This window comes from Chlorocebus sabaeus, chromosome 9 (genome assembly GCF_047675955.1).
Source record: "Chlorocebus sabaeus isolate Y175 chromosome 9, mChlSab1.0.hap1, whole genome shotgun sequence".
NCBI classification, from domain to species: Eukaryota; Metazoa; Chordata; class Mammalia; order Primates; family Cercopithecidae; genus Chlorocebus; species Chlorocebus sabaeus.
This window is the reverse complement of record NC_132912.1, coordinates 118,004,593-118,025,301: the sequence shown is the minus strand read 5'-3', so window position 1 is coordinate 118,025,301 and position 20,709 is coordinate 118,004,593. Positions and strand designations below refer to the sequence as shown.

The 20,709-nt window shown below is 35.9% G+C and overlaps 1 protein-coding gene across 3 annotated transcripts in view; it reads right to left on the bottom strand.

The window, feature by feature from the left end:
• ATRNL1 (attractin like 1) overlaps positions 1-20,709 on the bottom strand; it is an 809,729-nt gene that overhangs the window by 584,536 nt on the left and 204,484 nt on the right. For 2 of the 3 annotated variants that reach the window (XM_038008819.2, XM_007964178.3), the window contains exon 18: positions 6,561-6,779. The exons of the other annotated variant lie outside the window; for it this stretch is intronic. In XM_038008819.2, coding sequence (XP_037864747.1) covers positions 6,561-6,779 — 219 coding nt within the window. The remainder of the gene's footprint in view (positions 1-6,560; positions 6,780-20,709) is intronic. 3 annotated transcript variants of the gene reach the window in all.

The window sequence follows — 20,709 nt, the reverse complement described above, 5'->3', positions numbered from 1 at the left end:
AATAAAGAAAATCAGAAATGGTAAAAAGATTAATATGATAAGAGCTATAAATATATGCTTGCCCTCCTTTCATCATTCAAATTCTTTAAAAGATATAAAATTATATAAAGTAATAATTTTAATAAAGTACTGTTGGGTCCACAACACATATGGATGTAGTAGTAAAAATAAGACAAAAATGAAGAAAAAGAATAGACCTATATGAATAGCATTATTATATCTCACTGGTATTAATATAAATCTGAAACATATTTTAACAAGTTAAAATGTATATGTTAAAGGTTTCTAGGTCTTTCATCTCCTTGGTTAAATTTATTCCTAAGTATTTTAATTATTTGTAGCTACTATAAATGGTATTACCTTCTTGATTTCCTTTTCTCCTAGTCATTGTTCATGTGTAAAAATGCTACTGATTTTTGTGTGTTCATTGGGCATTCTGTAACTTTACTGAATTCATCTGTCAGTACTAACAGTTTCTTGATAGAATCTTTATGCTTTTCTACATATAAGATCATGTAACCTGCAAAAAGGTACAATTTGACTCCCTTCTTTCCAATTTAGATCCATTTAATTTCTTGCTTTTGCCTAATTGCTCAGTCTGAAGACTTTCATGACTACGTTAAACAAGAGTTGTGCAAGTGGGCATCCCTGTGTTGTTCCAGTTCTTTAAAAAAAAAAAACTTTTCAGCTTTCCCTCTTCGGTATTATGATAGCTATGTTCAGACAAGCAAAAACAGGGAAGTCATCACCACTAGACACTTCAAACCACTAGAAACAGACACTTCAGGAAGTGAAAGGACAATATTTGTCATTATAAAAACAAATGAAAGTATAAAACTCCCTGATGAAGCAATGACACAAGAAAGAGAAAGGACTCAAATGCTACCACTACAGAAAACTAAAAAGCCACAATGATAAACAAGAGAGAAAGGAACAAAGGATATATAAAACAACCATAAATCATTAACAAAATGCCATAAATAAGCCCTCACATATCAATAGTAATTTTTAATGTAAATGAATTAAACTTTCCACTTAAAAGACACAGACTTGCTAACCCTCAAGTTTAGAGATCCCAGAAGAAGGAGCAGGCACCCATCTGCGCTATTCTCCAGTCTCCTTGAGTGATATCTCCAGATGCAGGAGCGAAGCAGATGAATAGGGGCTGAAGTGAACCCCCAGCAAACCACAGCAGTCCTACATAAGAAGGACCTGATCATCGAAAGAAAAACAAACAGAAAGCAACAACAACAAAAAAAGTCCCCACAAAAAACCCCATCCAAGGGTAAACAGCCTCAAAGAAAACAGACAAACTGAAACTCAAACTCAAAACTAGACAAACTCAAGAAGATGAGAAAGAATCAACAACAACAACAACAAAAATGCCAAAAATGCAAAGGCCAAAGTGCCTATTCTCCTCCGAATCATCACAACATCTCTCCAGCAAGGGCACAGAACTGGACAGACAATGAGATGGACGAATTCACAGAAGTGGGCTTCAGAAGGCAGGTAATAAAAAACTACACTGAGCTAAGGGAAGCTAAGAACCTTGATAAAACATTACAGGAGCTGCTAACTAGGATAACTAGTTTAGAGAGAAACATAAATGATCTGATGGAGCTGAAAAAAACAGCACAAGAACTTCACGAAGCAAACACAAGTATCAATAGCCAAAGTCACAATGCGAAAGAAAAAATATGAAAATCACGTTGCTGAAATAAGGCATGCAGACAAGACTACAGAAAAAAAGAATGTAAAGAAACAAAGCTTCCAAGAAACATGGGACCTTGTAAAGAGACCAAACCTGCAATTGATTGGTGTACCTGAAGTAGACAGGGAGAATGCAAACAAGCTGGAAAACACACTTCAGAATATTATCCAGGAGAATTTCCCCAACCTAGCAAGACAGGCCAATATTCAAATTCAGGAAATACAGAGAACACCACTAAGATACTCAATGAGAAGATCAAGCAAAGACACATAATCATCAGATTCTCTAAGGGCGAAATGAAGGCAAAAATGTTAATGGCAGCCAGACAAAAAGACCAGGTCACCTACAAAGGGAAGCCCAACAGACTAACAGTGGACCTCTCAGCAGAAACTCTACAAGCCAGAGGAGACTAGGGACCAATATTCAGCATTCTTAAAGAAAATAATTTTCAACCCAGAATTTCATATCCAGCCAAACTAAGCTTAATAAGAGGAGAAATAAAATATTTTCCAGACAAGCAAATGCTAAGGGATTTTGTTACCGCCAGGCCTGCCTTGCAAGAGATCCTAAAAGAAGCACTAAATATGGAAAGGAAAAGCTGGTACCAACTACTACTAAAACACACCGAGATATAAAGATCAATGACACTATGAAAAAACTGCATCAACTAGTGTGCAAAATAACCAGAGAGCATCATGATAACAGGATCAAATTCACACATAACAGTATTAATCTTAAATATAAATGAGCTAAATCCCCCAATTAAAAGACACAGACTTACAAACTGGATAAAGAGTCAAGACCAATCAGTGTGCTATATTCAGGAGACCCATCTCATAGGCAAAGACACACACAGGCTCAAAATAAAGGGATGGAGAAAATTTTACCAAGCAAATGGAAAGTTAAAAAAAAAAAAAAAAAAAAAGCAGGGGGTGCAATACTAGTCTCCGACAAACAGACTTTAAACCAACAAAGATCAAAAAAGAAAAAAAAAGCATTACATAATAGTAAAGAGAACAATTCAACAAGAGAGTTCAACTATTCTAAATATATATGCACCCAATTATAGGAGCACCCTGATTCATAAAACAAGTTCGTAGAGACCTGTAAAGAGACTTAGACTCCCACACAAAATAGTGGGACACTTTAACACACTCTACTGTCAATATTAGACAGATCGAGACAAAAAATTAACAAGGATACTCAGGACTTGAACTCAGCTCTGGATCAAGTGGACCTAATAGACATCTACAAAACTCTCCACCCTAAACCAATAGAATATACATTCTTCTCAGTGCCATATGGCACTGATCCTAAAATTGACCACATAATTGGAAGTAAAACACTCCTCACCAAATGGAAAAGATGTGAAATCATAAACAGTCTCTCACACAACAGGGCAATCAAATTAGAACTAGGGATTAAGAAATTCACTCAAAACCACACATTTACATGGAAACTGAACAACCTGCTCCTGAATGACTCTTGGGTAAATAATGAAATCAATGCAGAAAGCAAGAAGTTATTTGAAAACAATGAGAACAAAGAGACAAAATACCAGAATCTCTGGGACACAGCTAAAGGATTGTTCAGAGAGAAATTTATAGCACTAAATACCCACATGAGAAAGCTGGAAAGATCTCAAATTGACACCCTAATATCACAACTAAAAGAACTAAAGAAGCAACAGCAAACAAATCCAAAAGCTAGCAGAAGACAAGAAATAACTGAGATCAGAGCAGAACTAAAAGAGATGGAAACATGAAAAACCCTCCAAAAAAATCAATGAATCCAGGATGTTTTTTTGAAAAATTAACAAAATAGAATGCTAGCTAGACTAATAAAGAAAAAAGCAACAAATAGACACAATAAAAAAATGATAAAGGGGATATGACCACTGACCCCACAGAAATACAGACTACCATCAGAGAATACTATAAACACACCTATGCAAATAAACTAGAAAACCTAGAAGAAATGGATAAATTCCTGGACACATACACCCTCCCAAGACTAAACCAGGAAGATGTTGAATCCCTGAAGAGACCAAATAACAGTTCTGAAATTGAGGGAGTAATTAATAGCCTACCAACCAAAAAAAGCCCAGGACCAGACAGATTCACAGCCAAATTCTACCAGAGGTACAAACAGGAGCTGGTACCATTCCTACTGAAACTATTCCATACAACTGAAAGGGACAGACTCTTCTCTAACTAATTTTATGATGCCAGCATCAACCTGATACCAAAACCGGGAAGAGACACAACAAAAAAAGAAAATTCTGGCCAATTTCCCTGATGAACGTCAATGTGAAAATCCTCAATAAAATACTGATAAACTGAATCCAGCAGCACATCAGAAAACTTCTCCACCAGAAGTCAACTTCATCCCTGGGATGCAAGGCTAGTTCAACATATATAAATCAATAAATATAACTCCTCACATAAACAGAACCAAAGCCAAAAAGTACATGATTATCTCAATAGATGCAGACAAGGCCTTTGATAAAATTCAACATCCTTTCATGTTAAAACTCTCACTAAACTAGGTATTGATGGAACATAGCTCAATAATAGGAGCTTCTTATGACCATCCCACAGCCAATAGCATATTAAATGGGCAAAAGCTGGAAGCATTTGCTTTGAAAACCAGTATAAGGCAAGAATGCTCTCTCTTACCACCCCTATCCATCATGGTACTGGAAGTTCTGGCAAGGGCTATCAGGCAAGAGAAAGAAATAAAGGGTATTCAAACAGGAAAAGAAGTCAAGTTTCCTCTGTTTGCAGACAACATGATTTTATGTTTAGAAAACCCCATCATCTCAGCCCAAAAACTACTTAAACTGATAATCAACTTCAGCAAAGTCTCAGGATACAAAATCAGTTTGCAAACATCACAAGCATTCCTTTACACCAACAATACACAAGGAGACAGCCAAATCATGAATGAACTCCCATTCACAATTGTTACAAAGAGAATAAAATACCTAGGAATACAGTTAACAAGGGATATGAAGGACATCTTCAAGGAGAACTACAAAGCACTGCTCAATGAAATAAGATAGGACATAAACAAATGGAAAAACATTCTATCCTCATGGATAGGAAGAATCAACATCGTAAAAATGGCCACACTGCCCAAAGTAATTTATACATTAAATGCTATTCCCATCAACCTACCATTGACATTCTTCACAGAATTAGAAAAAACTACTTTAAATTTCATATGGAATCAGAGAAGACCCCCGTATAGGCAAGATGATCCTAAGCAAAAAGAACAAAGCTAGAGGCATCATGCTACCTGGCTTCAAACTATACAAGACTACAGTAACCAAAACAGACATACACCAATGGAACAGAACAGAGACCTCAGAAATAACACCACACATCTACAACCATCTGATCTTCAACAAACCTGACAAAAACAAGCAATGGGGAAAGGATATCCTACTCAATAAATGGTGCTGGGAAAACTGGCTTACCATATGCAGAAAACTGAAACTGGACCCATTCCTTACACCTTGTATAAAAATTAACTCAAGATGGATTAAAGAGTTAAATGTAAAACCCAAAACCATAAAAAAAAACCTAGAAGAAAACCTAGACAATAACATTCAGGACACAGGCATGGGCAAAGACTTCATAACGAAAATCCCAAAAGCAGCTGCAACAAAAGTCAAAATTGACAAATAATATCTAATTAAACTAAAGAGCTTCTGCACAGCAAAAGAAACTATCATCAGCATGAACAGGTGACCTACAGAATAGGAGAAAATTTTTACAATATACCCATCTGACATAGGTCTAATATCAATAATTTACAAGGAACTTAAACAAATTTACAAGAAGAAAAATGAACAACTCCATAAAAAACTGGCAAAGGATATGAACAGCCACTTCTCAAAAGAAGACATTTACACAGCCAACAAACATATGAATAAAAGCTCAACATCACTGATCATTAGAGAAATGCAAATCAAAACCACAATGAGATTATTAAAAAGTCAAGAAACAATAGATGCTGGCAAGACTGTGGAGAAATAGGCTCATTTTTACACTGTGATTCCTCAAGGATTTAGAACCAGAAATACCATTTGACCAAGCAGTCCCATTACTGGGTATATACATAAAGGAATATAAATCATTCTACTATAAAGACACATGCACAGGTATGTTTATTATAGAACTACTTGCAATAGCAAAGTCATGGAACCAACCAAAACGCCCATTAATGATAGACTAGATATAGAAAATGTGGTTCATATACACCATGGAATACTGCATAGCCATAAAGTAATGAGATCATGTCCTTTGCAGGGACATGGATGAAGCTGGAAGTCATCATCCTCAGCCAACTAACACAGGAACAGAAAACGAAACACTGCATGTTCTCACTCCTAAGTGGGAGTTGAACAATGAGAACACATGGACACAGGGAGGGGAACAACATGACCAGGGCCTGTTGCGGGGTTGTGGGTGAGGGGAGGGAACTCAGAGGATGGCTCAATAGGAGCAGCAAACCACCATGTCACACATATACCTATGGAACCTGCATGTTCTGCACATGTACCCCAGAACTTAAACTAAATAACAAAATATTTAAAAAGAAATGAAAGCTAATCATGATATTCCATTAATTCATTTAGCCTATCTAATGATTCTAAACAGAATACCAGCTGCATAACTGAGATAGATATAGTCTATGGAAAAATTTTTTATCTTTGACATTTTAGTCTCATTTTCATTGTTCTTTTCTTCTAAAGCTAAATTTCCTTTATTCTAAGAATGGAAAGCTCCTTCTAGGATCCCTTAAGCAGAAACTGAAATTGTTTCCATCACATTATTATTACCTGGACACTGGATAAAGGACCACTCATAGCTCTTTTCTTTGGGGCAAAGATTGGTGTCAAGAACCATCTCATTGTGGTGCATTCCAATAAGCTTCATTGGTCCCCGTGAAGAACCTTCAATGCAATGTCCTCTTCCTGTATTACTAGGATCATTGCACCAGCCACATCCAGGCTGTTCCAAACACTGTCCACAGGTTCTCAATCCAGAACAATTTTGAGCTGCGTGACAGGAACATTGACAAATATGTTAACCTGACTATACATTCAAACAGAATTATAGGCTAATAAAAAAATAAATATGATCATGATAAAAACAATGAAGGGTCATCTATAGTTAATATAAACATTTTTGCAATAATACTTACAAGACAGCAATTACTAAAAGCAAATAAAACATATATCACAAACAAAGAGGAGATAAACAGGCCGCCATAGGAGTGAAAAAAGGCGTGGTTAACCATGACATGGAGAAAAATAAAATCAGTATTGAAGACTCCTGAAAATTTTGGCAGTACTAGAATTTTTGGGGAGCTCATCTAGGGCCCTACAAACCACCTTTATTATTGTCTGTGATATAAAGCCATGTTAGCCATTCTTGTTTTGCCTCGTAAGAACCTTCAACAAAAGAACTCTCTGTATTCTGCCTGTGGACATCCATTGTAAGTGATGTCTGCCCATTTCCTGAGATTGCTGGGCTATATTTGGACTACCTGTTACAGATAATGCTCCTCACAAGGGTCCAAGATACTAGTATTTGGCTACTATGTGATGAATATAATTAATCTCATCCAAAAACCCAAGCTGGATGGGAACATGAAAACCTGGTACTCTCCTTCAGCCAGGCAACCAGAGCACACATTCTAATTTTCAGGGCTATAAAACACTCCATGACTCATTTGCTGATACTCAACCTTTGTTGTTGTTGGTTTTTTGTCTTTTTGTTTTTTGATTCAGGTATAACCTATGAGACTCAACAAAGCCTACGAATATGGTAATGTTTGTCAAAGATAAGCAGACATTATAGTCAAAACATCACAGTCATAGCCATTGCTATGAAATACTTTAAACTTTGACTTAACAACCAAAGCATCTTACATTAAGCTGAGAGACTTTTCATATTTACATAGTTACTTTTACTATTATTTAGCTAGGAATAGTATATTTTGTCTTGGGGATTATTTATAAATAGAAGATAGTGACAGACATACAAGGCATATGAATGATGTCTTCTGGTCACATGAAAGAAAAAACAATGGAAGAAAAAAATGGTAGATTTCTGGCAGACTCAATTTCATTGTATGTTAATGGCTTAGCTGCCACTCAGTGTTTAATGCTACTGGAAACAAAAACGTTCCTAAGAAAAACTACAAACAACAATGGCACAAATTTCTCAGTGAACATCAGGAACTTGATATCGTTGACTGTGCACAGATAATAGAATATTGGATTTAAAAATTTACCAATAATAACATTATTTGTAGTTGTCAATCCTTTGAGGGGTAAGGATCTCATACCTTCATAGGAAGGTAGAGACTAAGTACCATCTCTTGTATTTTCTTAATAAGAAATAAAAAAGGAAGAATACTCTTTGAGTCATTAAATAAAAGTGGCTAATGTTAAATTTGTAGATAAATAATTCATTGACACAGAGTCTTCCTTTAAAATCTTACATTTTTTCAACAGTACACAGTGCTAAATGACACAATTTTTTCAATCCTTAGATAACTGAACATTTACTATTTACCATATCCCTCCTTAGTTTTGTTGGTTTAAAATACTTATCATATATCTATGGTTAGTTAACCCACAGTATTGCTAACTAGTTTATTCTAATTGTTTTCAAAAGTATATTGGGTTACTATGCTATCAATAGGACACAAGGGAAAATATCTAATTAGTAATATTGGCTTGGCATTCCAATTATTTACTATCATGTAATGATTTGTATCATATATCATGTGAGGAGAAAGTAAATCTTTAGTGAGACTCACCCTTAATAAATCAAATTTTTTAATATTGTTATACAGGTATTTCCTAAGACAGTAAATTTTATTTTAAAACTACCTTTTTTTAAGAAAGGATCATGATACCTGCTTTAGCAACAGCCAGATTTTACCTGCGGACACCACCTATTGACCTAAAGTCTGAATTGTTCAACCCAGTGAATAAAACACTGGGGAAAGAAAAAATAAATAAATAAAAAAGTCACACCACTGGCAAATGAAATAAGCTTCATGATACCTCTGCCATTCCAACCCCACAGGAGACAGTGAACCTGCTTATAAATGGAGCACATCACTACTACATCCAGCATCTGAGAAAGCCACCATGAAAAGGCCCTCTATAACCAAGGAACTCATACAGAGTCTTCACGACTAAAAGCACCAAGAGCCAAATTAGATTAAAATAAACTACAAACATTAAAGTCACATCCTCAAGGGGAAAAAAAAAAGAAATGGAAAAAGCATAGTTGAATCAAAAATAAATTCAAAAATAATTATAAGAGCCCACAGAAGTAAGAAGGGACCAGAAAAATAATTCTGGCAATACGAAAAACTGGGGTTTTATAATACCACCAAAAGATCAAACTAGCTCTTCAGCATAGATCCAAACCAAGATGAAATCCTTGATTTGCCAGACGAAGAATTCAGAACTACTATGTTACTCAAGAAGATGAAAGAGAAAGGTGAAAACCAACATAAAAAAATTTAAAAAAACAATTCAGGATATAAGTAAAAATGTTAACAAAACATTAAAAAAAAAAAAAAAAAACTTCTGGAAATGAAAGGCACATTTAGAAAATCACAAAATCTAATTGGAAAGTTTTAACAATACTTTGTCTTAGACAAATACTACTCTAAGACAAAGTAGAAGAAATAATTTCAGACCTCATAGACAAAGCTTTTGAATTATACCAATCAAACAAAAATAAAGAAAAAATAATTTTAAAAAGGAACAAAGTATCCAAGAATATGAGATTAGGTAAAACAGCCAAACCTGGCCGGGCGCGGTGGCTCAAGCCTGTAATCCCAGCACTTTGGGAGGCCGAGACGGGCGGATCACGAGGTCAGGAGATCGAGACCATCCTGGCGAACACGGTGAAACCCCGTCTCTACTAAAAATACAAAAAACTAGCCGGGCGAGGTGGCGGGCGCCTGTAGTCCCAGCTACTCCGGAGGCTGAGGCAGGAGAATGGCATAAACCCGGGAGGCGGAGCTTGCAGTGAGCTGAGATCCGGCCACTGCACTCCAGCCTGGGCGACAGAGCAAGACTCCGTCTCAAAAAAAAAAAAAACAACAACAAAAAAAAAAAAAAACAGCCAAACCTAAGAATCACTGGTGTTCCTGAGGGAAAAGAAAAAGAAAAACATTTGAAAAACTTATTTGAGGGAATAACTTGAGAAAGACATCCCTGGCCTTCCTAGAGATTTAGACACCCAAATACAAGAAGCTCAAAGAGCTCCTGAGAGATTCAGTGCGCAAATGACATTACCAATGTATATAGTCATCATTCTATCTGAAGTCAACATGAATAAAAGAATTCTAAGAGCACTAAGACAAAAGTATCAGATAATCTATAAAGAAACACCTATCAGACTAACAGTAGATTTCTCAGCAGAAACCTTACGAGCCAGAAGGGATCAAGGTTCTCTATTTACCCTCCCTAAGCAGAATAACTGCCAGCCAATAATTTTGTATCCAGCAAAACTAACTTTCATAAATGAAGGAGAAATAAAGTCCTTTTGAGACAAGCAAATGCTAAGGATTTTGTCACTAACAGACCAGCCCTACAAGAAAAGCTAAAAGGAGTTCTAAATCTGAAAATGAAAGGTCAATATGCACCAGAATAGAACCTCTTGAAAGTATAAAACTCACAGGGCCTATAAAGTAATAACACAATGAGGAAAACAAAGTAACTAGGTAACAATCAACACGATGACTAGAAATGTACCCCACATCTCAATATTAATGTTACATGTAAATGGTATAAATGCTCCACATAAAAGACATAGATTGGTAGAATGGATGAAAAACCACAAACGAAATATCTGCTATCTTCAAGAGACCCATCTAACATTTAAGATTCTTATAGACTCAGGTAAAGGGGTGGAAAAAGATGTTCAATCCAAATGGAAACCAAAAGCAAGCAGGAGTAGCTATTCTTGTATCAGATAAAACAGACTTTAAAGGAACAACAGTAAAGAAAAAAACAAAGAAGTTCATTATATAATGATAAAAGTATCAATGCAACAAGAAGATATTACAATCTAAAATATATATTCATCTAACACCAGAGCTCCGAAAATCATAAAACAATCACTACTAGACCTAAGAAAGAGATAGACAGCAGCACAATAATGGTGGAGGACTTCAACACTTCACTACACAGACCATCAAAGCAGAAAGTCATCAAAGAAACACTGGACTTAAATTACACTCTAGAACAAATGGACCTAACAGATATTAACAGAACATTCTACCCAAGAACTGCAGAATATGCATTCTTCTCATCAGCATATGGAACATTTTCCAAGATAGACCATATGACACGCGACAAAACAAGTCTCAATAAGTTCTAAAAAATAAAAATCAGCCAGGCGTGGTGACTCATGCCTGTAATCCCAGCACTTTGGAAGGCCAAGGCGGGTGGATCATGAGGTCAGGAGTTTGAGACCAGCCTGACAACCATGGTGAAACCTCGCTCTACTAAAAATACAAAAATTAGCCGGGTGTGGTGGCATGTGCCCGTAACCCCAGCTACTCGGGAGGCTGAGGTAGAAAAATTGCTTGAATCTGGGAGGCGGAGGTTGCAGTGAGCCGAGATTGTGCCACGGCACTCCAGCCTGGGCCACAGAGCAAGATTCTGTCTCAAAAACAAACAAAAAAAAAAACTCAAAATCATATCAAGTATCTTCTCAGACCATAGCAGAATGAAACTAGAAATCAATTCCAAAAGGAACCTTCAAAGCTATGTAAATACATGGAAATTTAACAATCTGCTCCTGAATGATTTTGGGGTTAACATTAAATCAAGATGGAAAGTTTTAAATTGTGCAAAAAGAACAATAACTGTGATACAAGTTATCTAAACCTTGAATATAGCAAAAGCTGTGCTAAGAGAAAAGTTTATAGCACTAAGTGCCTGCATCAAAAAGTCTGCTAGATCACACACTGACAATCTAATGTCACATCTCAAGGAACTAGAGAAATAAGAACAAAACAAACCCAAAGCTAGCAGAATAAAATAAATGACAAATATCAGACCAGAACTAAATAAAACTGAAACCAAGAAAATACAAAAGACCAATGAAATGAAACGTTGTCTTTTTGAAAAGATAAAATTGATAGACCATTAGTTAGATTAACAAATAAGAGAGGATTCAAATAAGTTTAATTAGAAATGAAAATTGAGACATTACAAACAACATCACAGAAATACAAAATATCATTTGAGACAACTCTGAACACTTCTATGCATACAAACTAGAATATCTAGTGGAAATGGAAAAATTCCTGGAAACATACAACTCTCCTAACTTAAATCAGGAAGAAATCAAAACCCTGAACAGATCGATAACAAGCAGTGGGACTGAATCAGTAATACAAATTTGCCAGCCAAAAAGTCAAGGGTCGGAGGATTCACAGCCGAATTCTACTAGATATTCAAAGAACTGGTACCAATCCTACTGAAACTGTTGCAAAAGACTGAGAAAGGAAATTTTTCCTAACTCATTCTATGAAGCCAGTATCACCCTGACAGCAAAGTCAGGGAAGAAAATAAGAAAACCACAGACTAATATCCCTGATGAACATAAATGAAAAAATCCTCAACAAAATACTAGCAAGCTGAATCCAATGGCACGTCAAAAAGATAATTCATCATGATTAAGTAGGTTTCATCCCAGGGATGGTTCAACATATGCAAGCCAATAATTATGATTTATCATATAAAATGAATTAAAAACAAAAGTGATATGATAATCTCAAATAATTACAGGAAAAGCACTCATTAAAATCCAGCATATCTTTATAATTAAAAACCCTCAACAAACTAGGCAGAGAAGGAACATACCACACAATAATAAAAGCCATATATGACAAACCCACAGCAAACATCATAGTGAATGGGAAAATGTTGAAAGCATTACCTCCAAGTACTAGAAGAAGATAGGTAGGCCCACTTTCATCACTTCTATTTAACATAATACTGGAAATCCTACCCAGAGCAATCAGGCAAGAGAAAGAAATAAAGGGCATCCAAACAGGAAACAAGGAAGTCAAACTATCCTTTTTTGCCAATGATATGATTGTATACCTAGAAAACCCTAAAGACTATGATGTGATTTTATACTGTATACCTAGAAAACCCTAAAGACTTTGATATGATCATATACCTAGAAAACCCTAAGGAGTCCTTGTCCAAAAGACTCCTAGATTTGATAAATCAATTCAGTAAAACAATGTGCACAAATCGGTAGCACTGCTATACACCAAAAATGACCACCCTGAGAATCAAATCAAGAACTCAACCCCTTTTACAACAAATAAAGTATCTAGGAATATACTTAACCAAGGAGGTAAAATATCCCTACAAGGAGAACTACAAAACACTGCTGAAAGAAATCATAGATGACAAAAACAAATAGAAACACATCCCACACTCATGGGTTGGAAGAAATGATATCATGAGAATAATCACACTGCCCAAAATAATCTACAGGTTCAATGCAATTCCAGACAAATCACCAACATCATTTTTCACAGAATTAGAAAAAATAATCCTAAAATTCATATAGAACCAAAAAAGAGCCTAAATAGCCAAACCAATCCTAAGTAAAAATAACAAATCTGGAGGCATCATATTACCTGACTTCAAATTGTATTATAAGACTATGGTAATCAAAAGATACATAGAAAAATGGGGATATACAGAAAAATGAAACAGAATAGAGAACCCAGATATAAAGCCAAATACTTACAACCAACTGATTTTTTGGCAAATTATACAAAAACATAAATTGGGGAAAAGACACCCTATTCAATAAATGGTGCTGAGATAACTGGGTCAACACACGTAGAAGAATGAAACTGGATCTATGTCTCTCGCCATATACAAAAATCAACTCAAGATGGATTAAAGATTTAAATCTAACACCTGAAACCATAAAAATTCTGGAAGAAACCTAAGGAAAACTTTTCTGGACACTGGCATAAGCGATTTTGACTAAGACCCCAAAATAAAATGCAACAAAAACAAAAATACATAAAAGGAACCTAATTAAACTCAAAAGCTTCTACACAGCAAAATAGATAATTATCCAAGTAAGCAGACAACACACAAGACAGGAGAAAATATTTGCAAACTATGCATCTGACAGAGGACTACTATCCAGAATCTACAAGGAACTCAAACATATCAGCAACAAGAAAACAAATAATCCCATCAAAAAGTAGACAAATGACATGAATAGATACTTGTCAAAAGATAATACACAAATGGCCAACAAAAGTGAAAAATGTTCCACATCACTCATCATCAGGGAAATGTAAATTTAAACCACAATGAGATATCACCTTACCCCAGACAAAATGGACATTATTAAAGGGTCAAAAAACAATAGATGTTGGCATGGATACGGTGAAAAGGGAAAGCTTATACACTGCTGGTGGTAATGTAAATTATTACAACCTCTATGAAAAACAGTATGAAGGTTTCCTGAAAAACTAAAAGTAGATCTACCATTCAATCCCGTAATCCTACTGCTGGGTGTCTACCCAAAGGAAAATAAGTCATTATATCAAAAAGATACCTGCATACATGTGTTTATCACAGCACAATTCACAACTGCAAAGATATGGAACCAACCTAAGTGACAATCTAGTGACAAGTGCATAAAGAAAATGTGTTATACGTACACCAGGGAATATTACTGAGCCATTAAAAAGAAGAAAATAATGTCTTTTGCAGCAACTTGGATGGAGCCAACAGCATTGTTCTAAGTGAAATAACTCAAGAATGGAAAAACAAATAGTATGTGTTGTCACTTATAAGTGGGAGCTAAGCTATGGGTTCACAGAGGCATACAGAGTGGTATAATTGACAATGAAGACTCAGAAGAGCAAAGGAGGGAGATGAGGGATAAAAAAAAAAAAAACTGTATGTTGGGTACAATGTACACTACTCAGGTGACAGGTACACTAAAATCTCAGACTTCACCAGTATACAATTCATCCATATAACTAAAAAACAATTGTACCCCTACAGCCACTGAAATTTTAAAAATTAAATTCAATTTAAAAAATAAGACCAGGCGCGGTGGCTCATAACTGTAATCCCAGCACTTAGGGAGATCGAGGCAGACAGATCACGAGGTCAGGAGATCAAGACCATCCTGGCTAACACGGTGAAACCCCGTCTCTACTAAAAATACAAAAAAATTAGCCGGGCGTGGTGGTGGGCTCCTGTAGACCCAGCTACTCAGGAGGCTGAGGCAGAAGAATGGTGTGAACCCAGGAGGTAGAGTTTGCAGTGAGCCGAGATGGCACCACTTCACTCCAGCCTGGGCGACAGAGTGAGACTCCGTTTAAAATAAAATTAAATAAATAAATAAATAGTCCTTATAGGACTAAAATTTCAAAACCAAAAAATAGAAAAGACAATCATTAAAATCTCTTAAGGTGCATTACGGACAAATTAAATCTGAACTGTTCTCAATGCAACATTCTTATTCATGTTTCCAAACAGCTGGGGAAACCTTAGCTTACATACAGAATCCTGGGCTTTCCGTACTGACAACGAGAAACTATTAATCCTCTAGTTCTGCTTATCTATTAGATTTAGCCTTTAATAATAAGTTCAAAAATGTCAAGTTCAGAGCAACATCATAATTCTCTTAGATTTCATTTCAGATATAAAGATATTAAATAAGGTAATGCTGACTTTGTTTTTCAAGAGTAGAAAGCAACATGCATTTTAACAGAAAGTTAATTACTATTTAGCAGGGACTCAAAAACTGACATATGCTAATTTTTCTTCTCTTTCTTATAGAAAATAAGATATGAGAAACCTTATGCAGGCTATGCTATTGTTCCTAAAGTTACGTGTGGTATAAGGACTTGTATGAAATATGGGTAATTGGAGCAATCCTGTTTATTTTATTTACTTTTGGCTTTTCAAAAGATCAAGTTTTAAAATATCCAATATGGTTTTTCAAACGGGTAAGAATATTAAAAAACCAACCTGTAAGAAATTGTCATCAAATTTTAAAAATGATTACCTTCCTTAATTGTGAAAGTGTTTAAATTGAACACATAAACTTACAAATAATTGAAAAAAATATAGATTTGTGAGATAATACCTTATCCTCAAGTTGTGTATTATTCTATTTTACTATATCAATTTAATTGCATTTTCATTTGAACCTTTATACACTTAGGACTAAATCTCCTACTATTGCTTTAAACATTGCCCTGGAATTCATTTTCACAAGTAGAATACCTGACTATCCAAAATATATCAATTATTAATAATGCCAAATATTAGCAAAGTTTTCTCAGAAACCATTAGTCAAAAATTGTCTTAATATATATTTCCTCTCTTCAATTTGTGAATTTTAAACAATGATATCATAATATTATAACTGAAAAATACTGGAAAATATTGCAAAATCCTATTTGTTTCTCCTTTCCAAAGAAAAATTTCCCTTAATTTCTATTTACCAGTAAACCTCAAATGAACATTGAGGCAACTTCCTGAAGGCAACTAAAAGACCACTTCCAATACAAAGTTTTGTTGGTAAGCATAAAAGTATTTTAAAGACTCAAATGTTAAATGAATAGACATGTGTAGTAGAAAACGATAATGTAAATACATATAATTTATCCTGAAAAGTTAAAAAGTTAAAGTCAACAGCATACTAAAACCATTGCCGAGAAGCTGACACCTATGAAAGAGTAACACTCAGCTACTTTTAAATTGTATTTTGAACAAGAATGTCATTGTACTCCCAGTCCCTATTGTATTTCCTGGCATTTCTTCACTACTCTACAAATGTTTGTTGGTTAAAAACATGGGAAAAATTAAACAATGAAGGAGTTCGTTATTCACAGATAGCGGATCACTGCCAGGTAACTACTACTTCCAGAAATACAAAGTCTCCTTGAGGCAATGTCCAATGCCCTTCTTCCCCACAACGACACACAGGTGTATAATAAAAAAATCTGTGGAGGCCGGGCGCAGTTGCTCACACCTGTAATCCCAGCATGTTGGGAGGCCAAGGTGGGCAGATTATTTAAAGTCAGGAGTTCAAGACCACCTGGCCAACATGGTGAAACCCCATCTCTACTAAAAACACTAAAATCATCCAGGCATGGGGGCAGGCACCTGTAGTCCCAGCTACTCGGGAGGCTGCGGCAGGAGAATTGCTTGAACCCAGGAGGCGGAGATTGCACTGAGCCAAGACTGTGCCACTGCACTCCAGCCTGGGTGACAGAGCAAGACCCTGTCTCTAAAAAACAAAACCAAACAAACAAACCCTGTGGAATAGAAATAACTGTTAGAGTAGTCCTGGACATTATCAGCACAAATGATCTATACACAGCTTCCGGAAAGGCGAACTTGACAACAGAACAGAGAACGGAACTACAGAGAAGAAAAAATAGCAAACTAGACTACCTGCTCAAGGAACAAATGGTAGAAGTAGACAATGAAGCCTCTATAATAATCAAGAAAACAAAAGAAGCAAAAGATCAAAAACAAGAGACACAATGACAGACCTGAAGATCTGATGTATGCTTGCCTAGCTGACAATTCCACCAGCAGTATATAGTTATCATTATTTGATTTGTCAGTGGTAGAAATTTAATTCATACCTGTGTTAAAATAGTGAATTATGTTTCACTAACCGTCTCAAAAAAAATCAGTTACAATTTATATATTTGTACTATATAATTACAGTGTTTGCAAAAAACTTATTTCAACTAAATAAAAAGTCCCAAGTAAAGGATTATAAAAGGAAAAATAGCTAAATATTAGCAAACAAAAATACAAAAAATACAAATAGAGTTAAGAGATATTAAGATATATCTAGACGTTCTAGTAACTATTTTAATATTTGTAACAAGAGTAAAGATAAGAAAACATGTATTTTAAGACATTACAGAACATTTTTAGCAGATGAAGAAACAAACCACTCTTCAGATTTAAAGAGCCAATGAGAAAATCTAAAAAATCTAAAAATGATTTTCTTCAATGAAAAACTGTAAAAAAAAAAATTAATTTTAAAGAACCACATCAATCACTGAAAAACTGAATTAAAACCATGAAAAATTTTAGAATGCCAACAAGAAAGAAAAAAATCTTAAGAGCTCCCAAAGGGGGAATAAAAAAGATGTTTCACAAAGGAATGAAAATTAGATTGGCATTGGCATTCTCATCCACAACACTGAATGCTAAAGAGGTTCCAAGGAAAAAATTACTTAGAATACTACATTTAGCCATTTTATCATTCAAGTGAAAATGAAAAGTATACTTTTAGACATGCAAAGACTCAAAAGTTTATGTCACAAATTTATTTGAAAAAATTTACTAAAGATTGTTTACCAATGGTTAAAATGGTATAACTTACGTTATGTGTTATACCACCAAAAAAAATTGTGAGAAAACAAAAAAGTAGAACAAATGAGAAGGAATGGGATGTAAGAAAAACTTGTGAGAACATAAGCTTAATTCTAAATAATTTTTAGAAAGTTGTTAAGAGAATAAGAGCTTAGACTTTCACAAACCACTTTTTCCCTACTTTTTAGCCTTTTTTATTGTGAAATATAACACATATACAATTACATAAAGAAAAATATAAGATTAATAAATTATTATACACACACACTCTGGACCTGCACAAAGCCTAGCAGTGGATCACTGCCTCTCTTGTCTCATTTCCTAATCGGCACCTCTAAACTTCTCCCAGCAACATCCTCTAGCTGACATTTTTGAGAGTAAACTTTTGCCTTACTCTATAGTTTTACCACCTAAACACACATTTCTAAACAACATAGTGTAGTTCTGACTATTTTTGAACTTTATACCTAAATGTAGTCAAACAGTATGTAATCTTTCATGCTAGCTTCATTCATTGAACAATAATGTTTGTGGAGAGACCCATGACTATCGAGGCAGGAGAAGGCGCTCATTGTCTCATTCCCCACAAGTCTTCAACTCTTGTATTCAACTCTCCTGGGCAGCTGGCTCCCAGTTTTGAAATGTTCTGCCGTGCTAAAAAGGCCATTTTATGCCTGAAACCACTACACTGCCGCACACTTGATCAGGTACAATATCCCCATTCCTTATCACAATCCCTAAAAAGGGATATCAACGGGGAGCTCAACCCATAATACATCCAACCATTCCCATCCCAGGCGTATCTCTCCACTTGATGCCAAGAGCCTGAAGGAACAAATGAACACAACAGCTGCAGCTGGGATTCTAGCCTGCATTGTGTTACTGTTTTGCCTTAGCTCTTCAAGCAACAGTGGTGCCCACTATGGACCAAATACATATTTGACTGGGCCACTGGGAGTGATGAAAGGCCTAGAAAGTCAGTGAGTCTCTACGTGCATTGCCTTAAGTAGTGGCTACCTCTAAATGGGAAGATGACTCATCTGGGCAAGAAGGACTAATATCAACTGGGTGACCATGTTGTCTAAGGGCCATACACTTATAGGCTTCAACATAGTAGACTTACTACCAACAGGGATCTCAAAATTATGAAGTTACTGTGAGAGAAGTTATTAAGAAATTATTTAGGTAGATAGAGAGAAAAGGGATCCTTGGAAAGTTTTCATTTCTTTTTAAAACACCTCCAAAAGCGTTGCTTGTCTAACAGAAAAGTCCGGGCTTTTAGAGCCAAGCCACAACCTTTAGTATGCATACGCAAGCCATTAGAAACTGGGTCCACTCAACATGGCGATTCCTACCTTTGTCCTCTTGCCCTTGCCCCACATATCCCCACGTGTGTAGAACATCATGGTGCCCTGCATTTGCATATTAAAAGGCTAGGGTGGGAAGGCCAGTTTTTTTCCCAGGGCTACATGAATGAATGCCTGGTCAAACCAATCCCCTAAGCCCTATTATGCAAATTAGACACGGACTCCTCCAGCCTCTACATATACCTGCCTGGTATGTACCACACTTGGGGTTTCCTCTTTGAGCTGTGGAGCCCCCATCCCTCTGTCTCTGTAAGGGCGAGCCTCTTCCTTCTGCCTTCTCTTTTCTTTCTTGCCTATTAAACTCTCCGTTCCTTAAAACCACTCCACGTGTGTCTCTGTTGTTCAATCTAATTCAACGTGAGACAAGAGCCCTGGTGTTCCTCCACTCATGGGAGCCATATCATTACTATAATTGCTAACTAGAATGGGTTGCCTCTCAGAGGAAAAACAAGAAAGCTCAAAAGGAGGGAAGGAAGAGTGGACAGGCAGAACAAATATTGCTGCTGGGATAGTAGTTTGTATTTTCATCAGTCAGGCTGCCAGTGGCTGCTCCTATGGAGGGACTGCAACAAAGTCAATGATCTAGTAAGAAAGTCCTGAAGATACTTAGGAAGGTTATAGAAACAAGCTGTGTTATGGCCTGCACTCCTAGGAAAACTCCAAGTGACTGTTTCCTGGAGAGAAAGGGACACAGGGAAACCAGTGGACGGATACAAAAACCTAAAATGGACCTTTGACCTTTAAAAGTTTCAAATATGACAAAAGAAGAGAGATGATCATAGTGGAGAACTTAGGACTGTTAGGAGAAAGGAATTAGAATTGCGATAAAGATCCCCTGGAGAGAATTCCTGTGTAGAGATGGAAACTGTTGCTTTCCCTATCTCATTGAATACATTTCAACCACAACATATTCCTGAGTTTAATAGATACACTGGACTGCAAGTGGCTGTTATTTTGTCTCCTTTGACTGAACTGTAACTACAATTTCTTTGGAACCTCAAACAAACATACCAACATGTTAGATTCACTCATTTCAAATCCTGTTTACTGCAGGTTAAAGTATTGGAAGAAAAAAAAAAATCTAAGGACTTTTGCTCCTATTTTCTTTGTGAGCTTCCTAGACACTCAGATGTTGAGAAGAAGGGAATTGAAAAAGAACCAAAAGA